The following is a 17,404-nucleotide window of genomic DNA, read 5'->3' on the forward strand; positions in this document are numbered from 1 at the left end:
CGGATCTCCCCCCCCCACACACACACACATGTACCCACACCCGCGGAATTCGCATCTCATATCTTGCCCCACAGATCTCGCGTCGACTGCTAAAGCAACAGTAATACTGATGTCAGGAAGGTCAGTCAGTGCACGCATCCTTCTAAAATTTGAGAGTGTCATCGTACACACACGTAAAATGCGAGATCCACGATGGCAGATATTGAACACTGTAGCATTGACAGCTCTCTGAAGAGAAGTAACTCAGCATTACAGAGTAAGCTGCTTTCAGTGATATGTGCATAAACAAGGGGCGTGTCTCTTTAGAGCAAACCTGGGTGCTAACTGAACAACATCAGTGCTTGAGTCCTGTTGAGCTGTCGGCATAAGGTATATGGGCGGAGAGCTCTTCATCGTGGAAGTGGATTTTTGAAGCGGCACATACGGCATTTGAAGGACAAAAAGGGTGGAAACAGAGAGAACAAACAGTGACATACTTGTAAAATAATTATGAAATCGGATCAGAAATTTTCGAACGCAAAACCATATGACCCATTTCAGCCTCAGAGCATTGGAATGTCACTCACCTTCTGTCTACAACCTGAGCTGTACAGTTAACAGTAAGTTCTTTTTTTTTAACTTTTAACATGGGACATTATAAAGCCGTAAAATAAGCACGATTACAGCTGAATGGTCAACTGACTCAGTAAAAACTATGTTGACTAAAACCTGATGCGTTCGTGCTGCCCAAACCCCCGCCGATATGGGTACAGTTACTCTGTCAGTTTGTATCCTATAAAGATGAGTAAAATTGTCCCTTGATTTTCTTGCAGAATTCTCACTGGAGGGTTCAGACAGCAATCGGTCTTTTGGCGTAATGATGACTTCAACTCAACTCGTTATCATTCTCTATGTGGCAGCCACACTGTGGACTCGAACCGAAGGAGGTGGGTCAAATCGATGACGCAGTCGTCATAGTTTCAAATCATTTTCAAGGGACGCTATCACAAAAATCTTCACGATGTCGGAATACTGAGTTCGTGTTACAGTAAGCCTCAGTCGTTCTTCGTCGAAATGTAAATTGCACATTGGATGCAAACCCTGCGTACGGAACAAAGTAATATATCAACATTTTGGTGGGGGGGGGGAAATCGGCGATTTTTCTCCCTGAAATTTATTGTCCAATTTGTTCATCCGTAAAAGAATCGTCACCTTAAGGAAATATGGTGTCACCATTTCCATAGTGGTGCTTTAAATTCCTTCAACTGACAACATGTCAGGTATAATCTACCTGTCTACATTTTGAAGTCAATCCTTCTTGATCAAATAAACCAAGTTCTCTTCTTCTCTGCTCACCCAAACGACTATAGTTGCGTGTAACCTGTGCATTTGTCTGGAAAACAGTCCAACGGAGAACTGCGTGCACGGTTTCTGCTACCTCTACCGCTCGACTCCGTACTGCAATTGCCTTGGGACTGGGTTTATGGGTAACCGTTGCCATCTGCCAGTCTTGGCACAAACAAACAGTAAGAACTACAGATCTCTTCATGACAAAGATTTCGCTTGTTGACACAAAGCTATTTATGAAAATAAATGTCAACGACGAGTTTGATTGTGCCTCCAAAGTTATTGAAAAAAAATTGCGTGATACGGCACGTACGCTTTTTTGAGGCCAGGCATGTGAGATCTACAGGATCGAGCCAAGTGACATAGGACAATAACATTCGGGTCGAAATATTACACGAAATGGGCCCATAATTATGAGGAATGGGGACGAGGTGGTATTCAAGGTACACTCTAAACTCATTGATCACTATCTTGCTATCATTCTGTAACATGTTACGATTACAGCTAAACATTATATACCCAATTCCTAAACATAAATGTTTAATTCATAAACATTATAGCTATTGTTTGCTCTAAACGTTTGGTGTTTAAACATGTTTCTAAACTGAGGGCAAAAAAGTGCTTAAAACGTGTGTTTCGTAATGAGCCACTTCCGAGCAAGGAACGTCCGTCATGCTGCGATAAAGAATCAAGCTTAATGTTGTCGTCTTGTCGCCAAATTGTAATTAGCCTGCATCCTCTTTCTTTTAGCTGTAGAGGAAACGATTAATAACAGAAGTTGTTTCCCCGGCAGGCCCGTGTCATCCCAACCCGTGCCAGAATACAGGCTATTGTCAGGAATACCAAGGGGGCGCCCTCTGCACCTGCGCAACGGGATATACCGGCGTCTTTTGCGAGTGTGAGTTTAACGAATAATTTGATGGCAAACAGATGGAGAATAATGGAGACAGGTCACAGCGAAGAAAGGAGAAAACGACGGTGACGTTGACAGGCATGACGTCGACGAACGATGACAAGATTTTGATTAAACTTTGTTCTGACTTTGCATGGACTGGGTTGATTTTGAACTTGACTCGATTCGAGTACAAGGGCAGCTGAGGCCTGCGGCATGGACCCCCACAAAGTCGTTACGTTGCACATTCAAACCATCATGACTGTAATACTCTCAGCTAGAGCGCCAAAGCTTCCTTGTCCGGGGTTTCCATGAAGTACAGAAGGATCTTGCCAACAATGCCTTTCATGGAAGCAGCTGTCAATGTTTTCATGGAGCCCCCCCCCAAGAGGGAGAAACCCAAACCTATTGGACTAAATTAAGCAGGATAACATACTCTGGGCAGTGTTTTGTTAGAAAACGATTGGTGCGAATTCCAATCATTTTAGTGCTATTTCCCAAGAATGGGGTCCAATTTTAACCATAACAGATGTACAGAGAAATATGAGAAGGCTGCGTAGCACTGTGATCAGAATTTATACAAAAATTCGGGGTATCCAAAAAAAACCAAACCCCGAGGAAAGGGGTTAATATGCCCAAACCGTGAGATATGATTATAATGTATAAGGATCTCCGAAAAGTAGAAGTAGTATTCTTTCTAATGATACCTTGATGGTGTCCATCCTGTCATGCATGACTGAACAACATTGTCTTGAAAATGGGGCATCCGAACTCAGTTGTAACACTTTGGATAAACCATTGAATGAGATTGTCCTCTGTCATGCTTGTCCAGGATAAGATATCAGGGGCCACCGATTATTTACACATTACGTAATTCACAGTTAATTATGCACCGACACCTTTCGCGTGTGCAAGTCCATTCCTCCTGCAACTGGTTCCCATTGGCTGTTCGACAAGTTGCTGTCCAACTGCAACAGCGTTTTCAGGAGTTTGCACTTTGTGCCTGCCTTCTTCCCGAATGACCCTTATTCAAATTAAGGCTTGTCCCATATTCTCGGTATTTACGCACATTTTCCCGAGTAGTACAAATATGTAGTTCTTAATTGGGCGTGTAAACGTACATGGTGCCCAAGCTGTAAGTCCGCGTGAGCATCATGACCCTCCACATAATTTCATGGTTTTTGTAATCGGGCAAAAAACAAAGCTGACAACTGATTCTGTCATACTTTTTTTCAGCTATCACCGATGCTAGTCCTTGCGACGATGCCACCTGCGGGGTAGGACAGACATGTCTAGCGTTACAGCTCGGCTACATCTGCGTCTGACGGTGAACGTATGCAACTACTCCCCATGGACAAAACCAAACTATTTGTCCGGCCACGCGAATAGTATTCTCCCGATTACATCCCCCGAAATGAAGAAAGAAAAAATGGCATATTTCTCAGACAACCTCCGAGTCGGCCTCAAGAGCTTCACCACCAATTCTCAATACTGTCGATATACAAATTTACGAATCTTTATGCTTACCGAAATTCTAATTGTACAATTAGTCTTGCAGTATTAATTTCAACAGCTAACTACAAATCCGTTTGTTTTGGGAAACTGAATAAAGTCAAATCGTTGTAAATCCTGGAAAACCTTCTGTCTATTTTTGGTCATGTTTCTGCGCTAGGTAAAAATATAACTTCTGGGAACTGTTATTCAAATTAAGGCAGTTACTTAACTTGTGATTCCCTCCAACCCAAAAAAAGAAACAGAAACGGATTTTCACGGGAATGCGATCATTTCGCCCATTAAATTAACCCCATGAGAAAAAGGGTTATTTACCCACATGATCCCAGTGAGTGTAATCGGCCAAAAATCGCCAGAAGTTTGTTTTTGCAATCGCTTATCAGAAAGGGAACTTCGTCGAATGTTTAAGTCCAAGCCGCGGATCTTACGTGATCTGGCAGTGGATCGTTCCTCAGGAGTGCGTGCTGTCAGTTTACAAAGTCGGTTTGTCTCATTGCTCTTTGGAAAAATATTGCAGCTTAGGACCCATGGGAACATAATTAGATTTGCCAGAGTTGAGGGGTTACACTCCAGCTCTTGAGGGGGTACATACCAGCTCTTACTGTGGATGGAACGGTGGACATCCATCCCCACTAACTTAAAGACAGCCGCGATTTATTTCATTTAGCTCCCTGCACAAACGAAGCAACAAAGCCCCGACAATCCACAGTTCCTTTAAGCACTCCCGTCTGTTTTTTTTGGGGGGGGGTTCGAAATATTCCAGAGAGTGTCGTAACATGTGTTGAGAACTGTAAAGGTAACTTCCCCTCTGCATGCCTTCCTAGAATCGAGATCAGATGTTTTGTCGACGACTGAAGACCCTTGATCTTGCAAACTGTTCGCACGATTGGGATTTTGGTAGACTGGAACCTAGTCCTTCCGGCATTCAGGCAAAATCTTCGCTTAACTGTTACCCTTGTCCTCCAATCTCCGTATGCCCCAATCTTGATAGCAATGTCCTGCGTGAGGGGCATCAACCGACACCTGACCAGTAATTATCAGGTCACACAGAGTTTTGTCTTCTCCGCGGCTCAAGGCGCAAACAACGGCCCAGACAAGTCTAACTTGAGTCTCTTGGCAGTTTGACATCAGACTCGGTAATTTATTGAAGACCTCAACAGGTGTGATTGATAAACCAGGCGGACGTGTCAGGAAAGACTCGAACTTTGCCACCAGACATAATGCGACCATGAAGCTATAAAACGTGCGATCACTCGCGAATGAATCAGTACTGCTCCAGATATCGCCGTAGCACGGTCATCCGAGTCAAGCCGCGTTCGTTGAGACAACTTCCAAGTTTTTCTGTAAAAGTTCGTTTCCGTTGTGAGGACCACAGTGCAAGATTCCAACAAGAGACGGACAGCACAAACCTTTCAATTGAGTTGGAAATCTCTCCCTAGACAGATTTCTATCTTGAGTGGTAAGGGGGCTCCCCAACATTAATCTATCAGGATGAAGCTTCAAGCTACCATGGTGCTGTGTTGTGTGCTTTTTGGACTTCCTGGAATCAAGTCCCGTACGTAATACTACTAGGATTGGCATTCGTGAAATGGATGGGTTCAATATCATTCTCTCGAATGAAAGTATAGTGTGCTAACTGATCAAGTGGGTCATGACAGATAGATGTGGATTTTGTGAATGACTGAATGAATCATTCGTTGACTCATTGTTGACTAAACAGTTGCTTGCCGGAATACCGATAATGAATTAGATTAACATTAAAACCAGGGCTTGCTGTAACACGCTGTGGGTAGATCTCTTTTGGAAGCGGTATGGTTCTCTAAGTTTCCTTGCTCTGGTCCGTTCGTCAGGTTATCATACCTCTTCCAACGGAGATCTGTCAACATGGTGTGACCGGAATGCCTCAAGTTAATGTATAATTGTAGACTTGCAGTCAGCTGAACAAACCATGTGATAAATTGCATGATACTGTAAGTTGGCACTTCATTGAATGTCTCGAAATTGATTGCTGGAGTAATCAACTGATTAACCGATCAACCTGTTGATCACTTGATTGGTTCACTGATTGATGACTTGATTGATTGTATCTCTATTGTTGTCCCGTTTACCAAATCACAGTCAAGACCTCCTGTGCCGACTCGCCATGCCAAAATAATGGCATATGCACGGATATTCTATTACGGAACACATACCACTGCTACTGCCCCAGTGACTACTCCGGACACGACTGTGAGATTCGAGGTAAGCTGAAACAAAAAATGAAACTGACTCGTATCAGAGTCTTTGGCCTGTTTCCATTACTCGACAATGAAATTGTAAGCGCAACAGTAAGTCTGATAGTGCCACAAAACATCAAGTAAGTTGCAAAAGAGCCAAAACTTACAGTACTTCTTCAGGCCCACAATCGGGGATTGGTTTCGGAAACGAAGCCTGAGATGGAGATGAAGTTTAGTATTGGGAAACGGCCTTGTATTGAAAGAGTTACAACGTGTGTCAACGTTGTTGGAAACAAACTGGAAGGTATATGTGTCGGTGCACGTGGACAGTTGGTCTGGTAGCCACTCGCTGTACTGTACTACACATAATGAACAGCTATTTCGTTTCCAAAATCTGAAGCTGGCACTCACACTCTCCGTGTATACAGCTCTGATTCGTGTGGTCAAAACCAGTAGCGATGTACAATGTGAAAGAGATAACGTAGGTTTATGGCATCTGTTTCACGTGTAATATTCGAGGCCTTTTCCCTCTCTTTTTTTTACCATTGATTTATAGTTGGAGACAGCAGTGATCCGTGCGCATCCAATCCTTGCCCAGATTCACAGAGATGCATCGCGCTGACAGGCTCTGCCCAGGGTTACCTTTGTTTCTAACCTTCAACTCGTTGGAAAGGGTGAGACAGAATGACGCTGACTCCAACGTGAATTCCCAACGATATACACCATCCCCTAATATGACAGTCGTCGCCCCAAATACCACTTCTAGTTTTATTTTGCATTTACTGAGATTACATTAAGCATTTATGATTTGTATTGTGATTGCTTGAAAGCCCTCTTGCGTTTTGTTGCTAGCGCATGATGGAGAAATATCCTTTTTAAACTACTGAGGGAGCTGTTCGTTGAAGCAATGCACCCGTACTCCTCAAAAGTCTATTTCTGTGCTGCTGTTATTTTGTTTCCTTAAATAAACGTTAAGAAGACAGACTTTGGTCTTATCTACCATTAGTAGTAAACACCGAGGACCTTCGGTGCATAACTTGCTTTGTATTGAAATCACAGGTTGTCGACCGAGGACTTAGTGTCCTCTGATGTATGCCTTATATGTGCGTCAAAACTTGTAGCCTACATGTAACAATGCATGGGGCATAGAGATGAAAAATGATTTCAGCTTTCAAAGTCCTTGGACTCATTCTGAAATTCAATTATCTCTTTCCTCAGTTGCGTTTGGAAAGTCCACTGTCAGTTTAACCATCAAAAAAGGAACACTAATGCAAACATTAAAAGACCATAGGTTATTTGATATTATGTAAGCTTATATACGTTGTATATTAATAATATTATCGATAAATCAGAGAAATCAGGAGTCCACCTGAATGTTTCTGAGGAAATCACAAAATCTCGGCAATATGTCAAAATATAAATAAATCTTGTACTGCAGCTTGTCCACTCTATCTCAGTTGGCTTCTTTGAAATTAGATGTCGTAATCAGTGAAGTATTCTTGGTTTTTAACATCAGATTGTCATCGCATAAGACTTAGTAAGAGAACAATAAACATATATTATCAGAAAATGGCTGTTGAATTACTGATTGTCTCTGATTATTGTCAAGAGGTTAGTATTTTTCCCTCCCTTAAAAAAACCGACCTTGTTAAAGAACGGGGTTCACTCGCAAAAGCATGTGCATCCAATTTCTCTCCTCCTGCAAACTCAATTTCTGTCTCGATGGTTACGCCCTCTCGCATGGAATCCAATCCACTTCTGGAGACCAACGATCTGGCCATTTCCGCCGGGGAGGAATAACATGGAGACAATGTAGCGCCCCCAAAAGTCTATCTTACCATTTTCCAACTCTTGGATCGACCCATTGCGTGCGCAATGGTTCCACTGATGGTTTGTGCGCTTGTTGAGCAGAATGCGCACTTTGAGTTTTCGTATCAAAATGCGCACACCCGTGGCATCTGGACATTTGGGTGCCACAGATTGTAAAAGGGTAGGCCAGGCGTCTGTCTTTGTCAATGTTAAGTAAGTACATGTAAACGTGAAAGAAACCCACAGAGGGCAAACTTTACCGTCCATAATAGAGAGGGTTTGTATGGCTGCCATTTTGCAGACCAATTCTTTGGTTCCTCAGCGTATGCGCAAAGGAGGTTTCCCTGTGAAACAAAAGAACTGCAGTGTAAGATGGCTACCACGCAAAGCCTCTATTGGTAATAAAAGAATTTGTTTTAAAAAATGAAGAACCTTCCAACTCCTAGCAGTGTATCCATCATACGTGCTGATGAATCTTCATGTGACGGGTAAGATTGCCGGATTGCGAGAATCGCAGCAGGCACATGCTACACTGGTACGGCTTCTCTCCGCTGTGAATGCGCAGGTGTTTGGTGAGCGTGGAGCTGTCTGCGAACGCTTTCTTGCAGTAGGCGCAACGGTACGGACGCTCCCCGGAGTGGGTTCGCATGTGCGTGGTGACGGACGAACTCTGCAAAGACAAATGGATGAACTAGCGTCAGAATGCTTCCCTTTATTTACTGTCTCGCCTGTCAAACGCTTGAGAAATAAAAATGTTTCCGTTCTATTGAGGATTTTCATATACATGTACAGACAGACCACGTAGCTCCACTGTGAGACAATTTGTATTTAAAAAGTCAGAATAGTGCTTCGACATTTTGACTGCAGAGAAATTGTCGTCCAAGATTTTTCTTGTCAATCATGCCTGTCGGTTTGTGGTCCAGGTTGAAGATAATTGCGTTCTGTTGTACTAACCATTTAAAAGTAGCCGTTTGGATAAAGCATGAGTTAATTTAATTGCAAGCCGGACATAACTGCAGATCTACCTGGGAGAATTGGCGGTGGCACACGCCGCATTGGAAGGGCTTTTCACCACTGTGGGTCCGCATGTGCGCCGTTAGGTTAGCCGTCTGCGAGAAGGCCTTGTTACAGGTCGGACACCTGTAGGGTTTCTCCCCGGAGTGAGTGCGTAGGTGTGTCTTCAGCGTGCTGGGCCTGGCGTATGATTTACCGCATATATTGCATAGGTTATTACCTGCCAAAATGGAACAAGATAGGCGTTTATCACCAAAGCAGACAACAGGGCGGAAATTTTCTTCCAGATACAAAACGTACGGAAGTGCTGAAGTTGGCACCAAGTCCGATATGTCAAACAGCAGCTTCAGAGAGCAGATTTAAAATCAAATTCAAAAGGCAGAAAGCCTTTACCACCTTGCGTTTTCAGAGGTCCTTAAACACTGGGGGAAGCACCCCTTAACACGCACCTTTGCTGCGATAGTTTGCTTGTTGCTTCGCAGGCTTCGAAGCCCGGTCATTACTCCCCGATGTTGCACCTGTAGGGCTGGTACTGACGCCTACGCCTACACCGCCCAGCCCTTCCTGCTTTCCTGCAGACATCAACTTGCTGTAGAAGTACACAGGCGCCGTGGCCGGCCAGCGGTAGCGCATCAAGGCGTCGCTCTCTGCCGTGCCTATAGTTGGGGGAGGCGGGGCGGCGGCATAGGAGGGGAAACTCAGGCTGGAGCACGGTCGGATGGCCACTGCCGACTGGGAGGGCGAGCGGGGGCATGGTGCGTTCAGCTCTGAGGGGTAGATTGGGTGAGATTTCGGACAGAGGATATCACCGCAAGCCGTGCAGGGTGAAGTCGACATCTGTTTAAGGAGAAAATATACAAACACCAACAACGTAGTGAAAAGAGGCTGCAAAATGTTGTCGTTTTCCCTAAGCAGTCTAAAATGAAAACACCATAACAAAAAACCAATAAAATACTTAATATTCACAAACCTACCATGCCTACGCTGGTTGTTTTTAAATTGTTTTTTTAGAAAATCAGTTTTTGCAAAAACTCAGCACATGTATAAGTAATGAGTATAAGCAGGCAATCAACCTCTTGGGCCCAAAATGAAATTGCCACAGCCATAATGTCGGCCTAATTATGATTTCTTTTTTTCATGAAAGGTAGCCGCTTCTTTAGAAAATAGAACTTGCTCTCATCAAATTGAAATAGCATTTGAACGTGACTAGCTGCTGTGATATTGTCCATAAAGTGATACTTTTGTTCAGTGCAATGAAAATGTTACAGTGGCTTATAGGTTTCGCTTACCGTGCAACCACCACCTTCACGTCCCCTGTGAATCTCGTCCAGCGCGCTAGACGTGCCGGTGGAACAGGCAAAATGGTCCCTAGGGGGCGCTCCAAAACCCCCCAGGCAGCCCGATGAGTTGAGCTGGTGGTAGGTCGGATAGCCGGCCTGGTGGGCCGTGTACTGCCATTCCCCCGTGCATGGGCTGCGGTGGGCGTGAGCGGCAGCAGTGGTCGAGTCCGTCTCGGCCTGGCTGGGGAAATGCGAAACAGCGGACCCTGGAGGCGGCCATTTTGTAGGACTCCTTGGAACTGGAGGAGAAAATTATAACGCAGAAATTCGTTGCTGCTTGGGGCAGGCAATGTATAATTTGAAACTGAAGAGCTGCTTACATGTTCGGAATTTTTGAACGATTTGAGGCTCGAAAGGATTTTGATAAAAGAAAACCCGACTTAGGCCTAGTTCCCGCTCCCCCAATGCAAAACCACCACAACAGTACCATTTTTGAGCTGGGAACCAGCCTATTAGAAATGCAACAAGGCTGCCACGATTGCACAGCATTTAAGTTTTCTTGTGACTTCGTGGAAAGACAACCTTTTATGAATCTTGAAGTAATCCTTGTAAATCGTCCTACTGCAATACTGAAAGGCTTTCCTCACAAACTTCATTCCTTTTGTTTTGTATAAAGTCCATCACGAACTAACCTGATTGCGAGAAGGCAGACGCGTGTACAGAAGCTGGCGTGGGTCGATGGAGAGTCGGCGATGAGGTGACAGGCTGGTGGGGCAAATTAGCACTGAGGACGGCGGGGGGCTTGCCGCCAACCGGTAAAGCAGAGCGAGACAAACCGAAGAGATGTTGGCTACTGTTACTGAAGTAATCCCCACAATTGGGGCTCTCGTCTTTCCTAAGGGACAAGTTGCTGAGAAAGAAAAAATAACGAAGCAGGGCATACATTATCTGAATGACGACATTAATGAATATTGGCTCTATTGGTACAAATTCAGTTTTTGCAGTATCATGAATGCTTTGGGCAACGTCTTTCCACCGATTCCTTTAACTTATCAGAATTATGATTTGAAATTAAGGAGAGCCCAAGCAAAATGCTTCAACTAACTGGAACACGTAGTATGATATTGAATATGTGGTTTTCATTAATGACACTATTACTCATTGTGGTAAAAGTACTCGTTCTAATCGTTCAATATTTCTTAGAATTAAAAATCACCAGTGCCTGTATTGTATTAATGTATTAGGTTGAGCAATATCATTTTACATAATTGCCTGACAATTTATCTTCGTTGGAAAAATGTTATTTTAGAATGAACAGAATTAAGCAGCAAACTTTTAGAAGACGTTATACAAATCTGGATTATTACCAGTCAGCCATCCGATTTTCATACATCTCAGATTTGTTAAACTGTACGCGTATCCATGCCAACGTTATACGAAACAAATATCCCTAGGTTGTATGTGGCAGTTACTGTGATCACATGCAGGATTATGCTGTGTTCAATGCAGTGTTCTTAAGATGGCCCGATGTCTGCTATTTCCCCAGGCTAACCGGGCCATAGAGCCACCCGGCTCCTTCATGGGTCCCCGCTCCTATCCCTCGCGGGTTAATCGCCCGACAATCACGCTAGCTCGACACACATACTCGGTCCTTTGAATTGTTGCCCCAAATCACGGACGATCAATCCGCTAAGTGAAAAAGCGCCCGCAGGGCCGGCCTGTATGGGTTCTATTGGCCACACTGAATGGAACCGTGCTGGTATACAACCTCGCGAACAAAAGACGGTACAAGACCGGTGTCTTGTTTAAAGATAAACAGCCAGACATTCTCCATCCCGTGGCCGAAGAAAGAACTGAAAGACATCTTCAGACGGGGAAAACATGAGGCAGAACAAAAGAGGAGACACATCTCCGACCGCCGATGAGGGAATTAGCCCGGGCGAGTAATGGGACTTAACTACGCTGCCTTTGGAAAAGTTGGAAAAACATGCGTGACCAGGGCTTCCTTGAGTGAATCAGGGTGTTGCGGGAAGGGAAATGGGGACGTTGAAAAGGGATCATCACAGAGGCTGATGAAGCCAGGAAGATAGGGATATGGGAGTTGTTAATCAGCTTGTGTAAGGTTATGTCGAGAACCGCTACTTTTCCTCGGCCCGATGAGCTGTGTGCTCTCCTCTAGCTTCGTCTATTTTTTTTTTCAATGATGTGTACAGGTTTCATCTCTGATTACACTCCGGGAAACATGTAGATGTCATTATGTCTGACTATAGTTTCGCGAAGGTGTTCAACAAAGTGATATTGGGCCAGACACTTCATGTACGTTGGGCTTCGATTAATCTTGAGATATAAATGTCGCAGGTGTTGCCATTAGCAAACTATATGGTCTCTCTAATAAAATCTCACATGTGCAGTGGGGCTTAATCTTCAGACTTGATGCGAAAGACAATTTTGAACATTTGTATTATATTCATTTCAAGAAAATTACAGTCAGTTTTAAGGGAAAACTGCATCCGAGCGAATCCCTTTACTTAGCAATTTTACTATAACCCGGAACAGATTAAACCTTGAAGATGCTATATTCAAAGTAAAATGCGTACACTGATCAATAGACTTTAGATTTTAAAGTTAAGAATTTCAAAATTTTGCAAGTTCCATTTATTTTGAATTTCTTAAGTTTTCTTCGTCAGCATTTAAAATGTGAAAACTTGTATTATTTCACTTCAAGGTGCAGTGATGTTCAGTATTAAGTATTAAGTGGCACATTCTGATTCAACACTGAAGGAAACATTGCCTACTGAAATGGCTAGGGTAATGCATACTTTTTGCCTTAAGGTAAAAATATAGTAATTTCATTATTTGGCGCACTAAACGCACCTGAACCCATTTGGATATTACAATAATTTTCCTCGGTATTCTCTTCAGCCATGGTTGAAGGTAGCGTGATCACTCCTTCCTAAACCTCACCGTAAAAACTCTGAAACACTTTTGAAACACTATCCTGCTTGAAACCATGTTTAAATTCTAAGCATGCTTTACAATTTAACGAATAGTGTTTAGTAATTAGACATTGATGTTTAGGAATTTAACACCAAATATTTAGTATCCGAATATGTTTACAAAGCGATAACAAGATTGAAATTCATTGCTAAACATAGTTATTAGAGGGATACTTTCACCCTTCCCAGAACGAAAAACAAAAATACACATCGTCATTTCGGCAGAGTCACACCTGAAATCCAAGCTTAATGCCAGCCTGTTTTTTTTTAAACAGCAATCAGCCACAGCCTCCTACAGCTGAAAAACCCTTTTAGTAAACGTTTAGTTCAGGTATACTTGCTGTAGGTACATTTTTATTTATATTTTACAAAAGATCAACGAAAAAGCAACAATAGATTTAGTTGCAAAATGTCAAGCTTTTCCAATTCACCCAGATAAAAACCCAGAGATATGGACAGATACTGTCTCTAAAGGCATGTTTGTTAAGTAGTTAGTGGCATTTCCCCTTCTCACATTTTACTTTTATATAAAATATTTCAGTAGATGGACCTCATAACGCCAAATTTTATGGGTATGTTGTATCTGATTTTTCTGCTAAAAAGCCTGGTTCAAGATACATATCGCTTAAGATATATATTTGAACGGCTTACTTATGGAATAATTAAAAATCGTCTTTAATTGCTACGACAAGCTGATTCAATTAAGACTTTAAAATGTTCATTGCTTAAACTTTTGTATGAGAATTTTGAGTCAGCCTGCTGTCGCAGAACCAGTCTATGAATCATTGATAAGGCTTTAGAGGTTCATAAATTATACATCTCTTCTTGGTGTAGATGACTTAATTGTGGTAATTTTCCACGACATTTGTGACTTCACTGTCAAAGTTTGGCTGTCGATGAAATGAACATTCTTTTTATCCAGAGTAAAGCAGAGGGCATATGCGGGCCGAGCGAAGCCCTACGACGCCCGCCTTGTTGGGGGGTTAGGCGACCCGGTCGCGCGCGGGGTTTCTTCCCTTAAAAAGCTTAAGGCATTAGTCAATTGCGGGCTGGTAAAACCCAACAAGTTCACCGCTCAGTCGAGTTATGTCTGTACGACTACACGAATAGCTACTATTTTGAATATTGGCTACACAGAAAAACCCTAAAATTAACGGGTAATGGTTATTTTACTCTACCACTTAAGTGAATCTTTACATTGAAGCTTCTGCTGAAAATGTTTTCAATGAAAATAGACCAGCACATTAAGGGCGAGGAGCAACAAATTTTCCCCTTATCTATGTAATTGCTTGTTTTATTTGCATGTGCACACATCCTGATGACTGTGATTCATTATTGGTAATAAGAAGTAGAACTAATAATGAAGAGGCTGAATCTACGAACAAGTTTATTTGGAAGATTTGCATTTTTCTCTCTGTAGTTATATTTGGTGGATTTAAGTTTTGAAACAAAGGAGAAGAAAGTTTCGAAGTTGCTAAAATGTCACTCACTTGACGGATTGAGGACAGGCGTAGGAGTAGGTAGAGGTAACCGTTGACCGTGAATCCAATTCTACATGTGTGAGCGAGGCGACCGGGCCAGCTAGACCGGCTCTTCGTTGCTCATCCCCGCTGCCCCCTGTGGTCCAGGACCGGTACACGTTCTCGATGCCGTTCCGCGCCGACTCGATAGGGGCGGAGAAGAAACAACTCTCCATCTTAACCCCAAAGCCTGAGCAGCTTCAAGTCCCTTGACTCCTTCAGCTGACCGAAGAGGAGCGTGGCGCACCGGTGGATGCTAACTTGAGCGCTCATGTAACTTTCGCTGAAGGGGAACTACAGCGACATCGAGGCATCCACACAGTGCGCAGACAATATCCATCCAGCCTCTCTCATATACGTCCACAAGTCCCTTAGTCACACGCAATAACACTTCCTTTCAGCAAAGCGCCCCGCTGTATTTAAAAACTCGGTAAAAAATTGAAAGGTAGAGAGTAGGTCTTTGTGCATATACCAGAGGCGCAAAATAGTTGTCACTCTTACACCCTTCGGCACCGAACGTTTCGCAAAGCTTTTCAGAAAGGGAGAGAGGAGAAAGGAAAGTTTGCTACAATCTCGTAGGCTGCGCCCATCAGGGGTAGGGGGGATTATGGCGTAAAAGAGCAACAAGCCATAGGGGGACAATCGAGATGTTAGTTTAGCTTCGTTGAATAAGAATACCCGCAAATGCGTGGAGGTTGTGGGACCTCGGGGAGGATCAGTCGCTTGGTATCGGGCTGCTCGAAGAAGAAGAAGAAAAAAAAAACGATGCGCGGGACAGGGGCAAATCTTCCTGTCCGTGTTTGAGAAAACACCACCTTCCTTTCTTTGGCTCGACCCTCTTTTGAAGTGCGTCGGACAAGAGACGGCCCCAGTGAGGGCTGGTGGCGTGTGTTGATTGTTTAGAGTTAACCGTCTCTGTGTTATTACGGCTGTCTTACCTTGGAATGCCATTCCCGCCTGTTCACGGAGTATTTCCCCTTTTTCATTAGCGGCTTAAGCTGGTAACTTGTAATCCCTTCACAGACTTCAAAATAAACATGTCGGCTTAAGAATAACAATTTAAATACGGGAGAGCTTTGGAGAGCAACCTATACAGTCACAGGATTACATCTGCAGTGATGCGCACCTCTCAGGTTGATGTTATTTTCTTGTAGAGTGAAAAAAGCCATAATTGAAAACAGGCCAATATCTAACCTTCGGTTTTCATATTAAAATCACTTATAACTTGAACATCAGTGTAATTGGCACGGAGTTTTAAAGAGTTGACAGTGAAGTCACACGCATCTATAATTATGGTTTGCAACTTATTGTTCATTTTCTTGTTCAAAATCAACGCAGAATGCATTCACTTCAATAAAAATACTAAAATCGAAATAAAAAAAGAATATTTATAATCAATGCTAAAGTTTTGAGGTACTAAGTTCAGTCAAATTGTGATATCCAAAGTGTAGCGATTTCAGACGCCGGTCCGGTGAGGATTGCTGGATAATGCAACAAGCCACTTACTTCATCAGCAATGAGAACCACGCTTGAACCCAATGATGCTTTCAGAAAGCTCACAGGATCCTAGCCAGATTTCGATGCATTTTGATTAGTGTTTCCATTGAATTTGCGCTATCGTGCTGAAGAACTGATTTCCCGAAAATGAGCATCATATACCAGAACAATAGAGGCATTGCAAACAAACTGCACTGACCCCTGTTAACCCCTCCAGTCTCGGATTGCTTAAGCATTGTATGGAAATATGTAAACTAAACATGGTTAAAAATTATACACTGTGGTGTAGAAACCAATTCTATTTGTCTTTATTGGCAGCCCTCTTTGCAGATTCCAATTTAGGGTGTGCACCCTGCGTAAATAAAGTCTTAAATCCACTCCTGCACTTGATTCAAACTTTTTCTCGGGTTAACTGCTAAATGGTTAGTGTGGTAATGTTTCATTTGAATTCCCATTTGATATTCATTGAAATGGAGTGCATTTTCATTTTTTAAAATCGTGATTGTAAATTTGGGTTATAATGTTGTGAATCTTTTTTCCTTGGCCTCTGCAACATTATTCATGACTTAGTTTACAGAAAGATAAATTGCTTGCAAAATTTCAATAAACAATAAAACGTATCAATCATACCCTCTAGGTCAAGACATCTGGTTTTGCAAATCATGACTCGTTGTTTCCTTGCACGCATCTAAGAGTCATCAAAGCGGACTGATATTTCATTGTTGAGATGAGAAATTGCACGATCTTAAATTAAACATCACATGCATGCAGACAGTTGGCCCAAAATGGTTTTTGAAACAGAACAGCAGTTGAGTTTGGAGAGCCGTGGTTTAAGTGCAAGCATTCCTCTGCGCATGAATTTTCCTATACAACACGTTATTTTTTTTTATCAACTGTTACATTGCTGGCACAACATTTAGCACCGATGCTGCTTATTTTGACCAGTGTTGTCATATGATCTTTACTACCCACTTCAAAAAGTCCTTACATTCAGCATAGAAAATTGATACTCTCTAGTGTTTTCAGTTTATTTCTTGTGTTTTTACAAGTATGATGTTCCAACACAATTTTGGCTTTCCTCTGCGTGTCAAGCTGGTTTATTTAGATTCCGTATTACCTTTAGTCTTTAATTAAAAACACCAAGTACTGATTTTTGCAACACCGATTAATAAGTTCCCCCTCCCCCCGATGCCACCAAAAAAAAAAAAAAAAAAAAAAAGATGATGAAAATCCCAGACGTTACGGGATTATTTATCAACGATGACACAATCCATGCCCGATTGGACTAAAGTGACATCATTGCTGAAGTTGATTGTTGATTCTGTTTTCGAGGCACCTTCTC

General features: G+C 42.7%; 2 protein-coding genes across 2 annotated transcripts; one reads left to right on the forward strand and one right to left on the reverse strand.

Moving 5' to 3' along the window:
• The first annotated feature begins 84 nt into the window (after positions 1-84).
• Positions 85-7,516, forward strand: LOC110979900 (delta-like protein 3). The gene is made up of 7 exons (XM_022236056.2): positions 85-599; positions 813-926; positions 1,350-1,505; positions 2,120-2,224; positions 3,455-5,285; positions 5,849-5,971; positions 6,503-7,516. Exons 1-5 carry the CDS (start codon positions 527-529, stop codon positions 3,541-3,543), a joined length of 537 nt encoding a protein of 178 aa, XP_022091748.2. The 5' UTR covers positions 85-526; the 3' UTR covers positions 3,544-5,285; positions 5,849-5,971; positions 6,503-7,516.
• Positions 7,517-7,639: 123 nt separating this feature from the next.
• On the reverse strand, positions 7,640-15,151 carry LOC110979838 (uncharacterized). Its single transcript, XM_022235942.2, has 6 exons — positions 14,536-15,151; positions 10,742-10,959; positions 10,059-10,348; positions 9,219-9,606; positions 8,781-8,989; positions 7,640-8,425 (listed from the first exon to the last, which is right to left on the reverse strand). The coding sequence occupies exons 1-6, from the start codon at positions 14,739-14,741 to the stop codon at positions 8,213-8,215; spliced, it is 1,524 nt and encodes a 507-aa protein (XP_022091634.1). The 5' UTR covers positions 14,742-15,151; the 3' UTR covers positions 7,640-8,212.
• Positions 15,152-17,404: the final 2,253 nt, after the last annotated feature.

This window comes from Acanthaster planci, linkage group LG13 (genome assembly GCF_054643075.1).
Source record: "Acanthaster planci isolate LZ-2023a linkage group LG13, COTS_SCS, whole genome shotgun sequence".
In the NCBI taxonomy this organism is placed as follows: Eukaryota; Metazoa; Echinodermata; class Asteroidea; order Valvatida; family Acanthasteridae; genus Acanthaster; species Acanthaster planci.

Coding starts and splice junctions, on each gene's coding strand:
- LOC110979900 (XM_022236056.2), top strand. CDS start 527: ATGACCCATTTCAGCCTCAGAGCATTGGAATGTCACTCACCTTCTGTC. Junction 927..1,349: donor GTGGACTCGAACCGAAGGAG/GTGGGTCAAATC, acceptor AAACGACTATAG/TTGCGTGTAACCTGTGCATT. Junction 2,225..3,454: donor TACCGGCGTCTTTTGCGAGT/GTGAGTTTAACG, acceptor ACTTTTTTTCAG/CTATCACCGATGCTAGTCCT.
- LOC110979838 (XM_022235942.2), bottom strand. CDS start 14,741: ATGGAGAGTTGTTTCTTCTCCGCCCCTATCGAGTCGGCGCGGAACGGC. Junction 9,607..10,058: donor GTGAAGGTGGTGGTTGCACG/GTAAGCGAAACC, acceptor CTCCTTAAACAG/ATGTCGACTTCACCCTGCAC. Junction 8,990..9,218: donor AGCAAACTATCGCAGCAAAG/GTGCGTGTTAAG, acceptor CCATTTTGGCAG/GTAATAACCTATGCAATATA.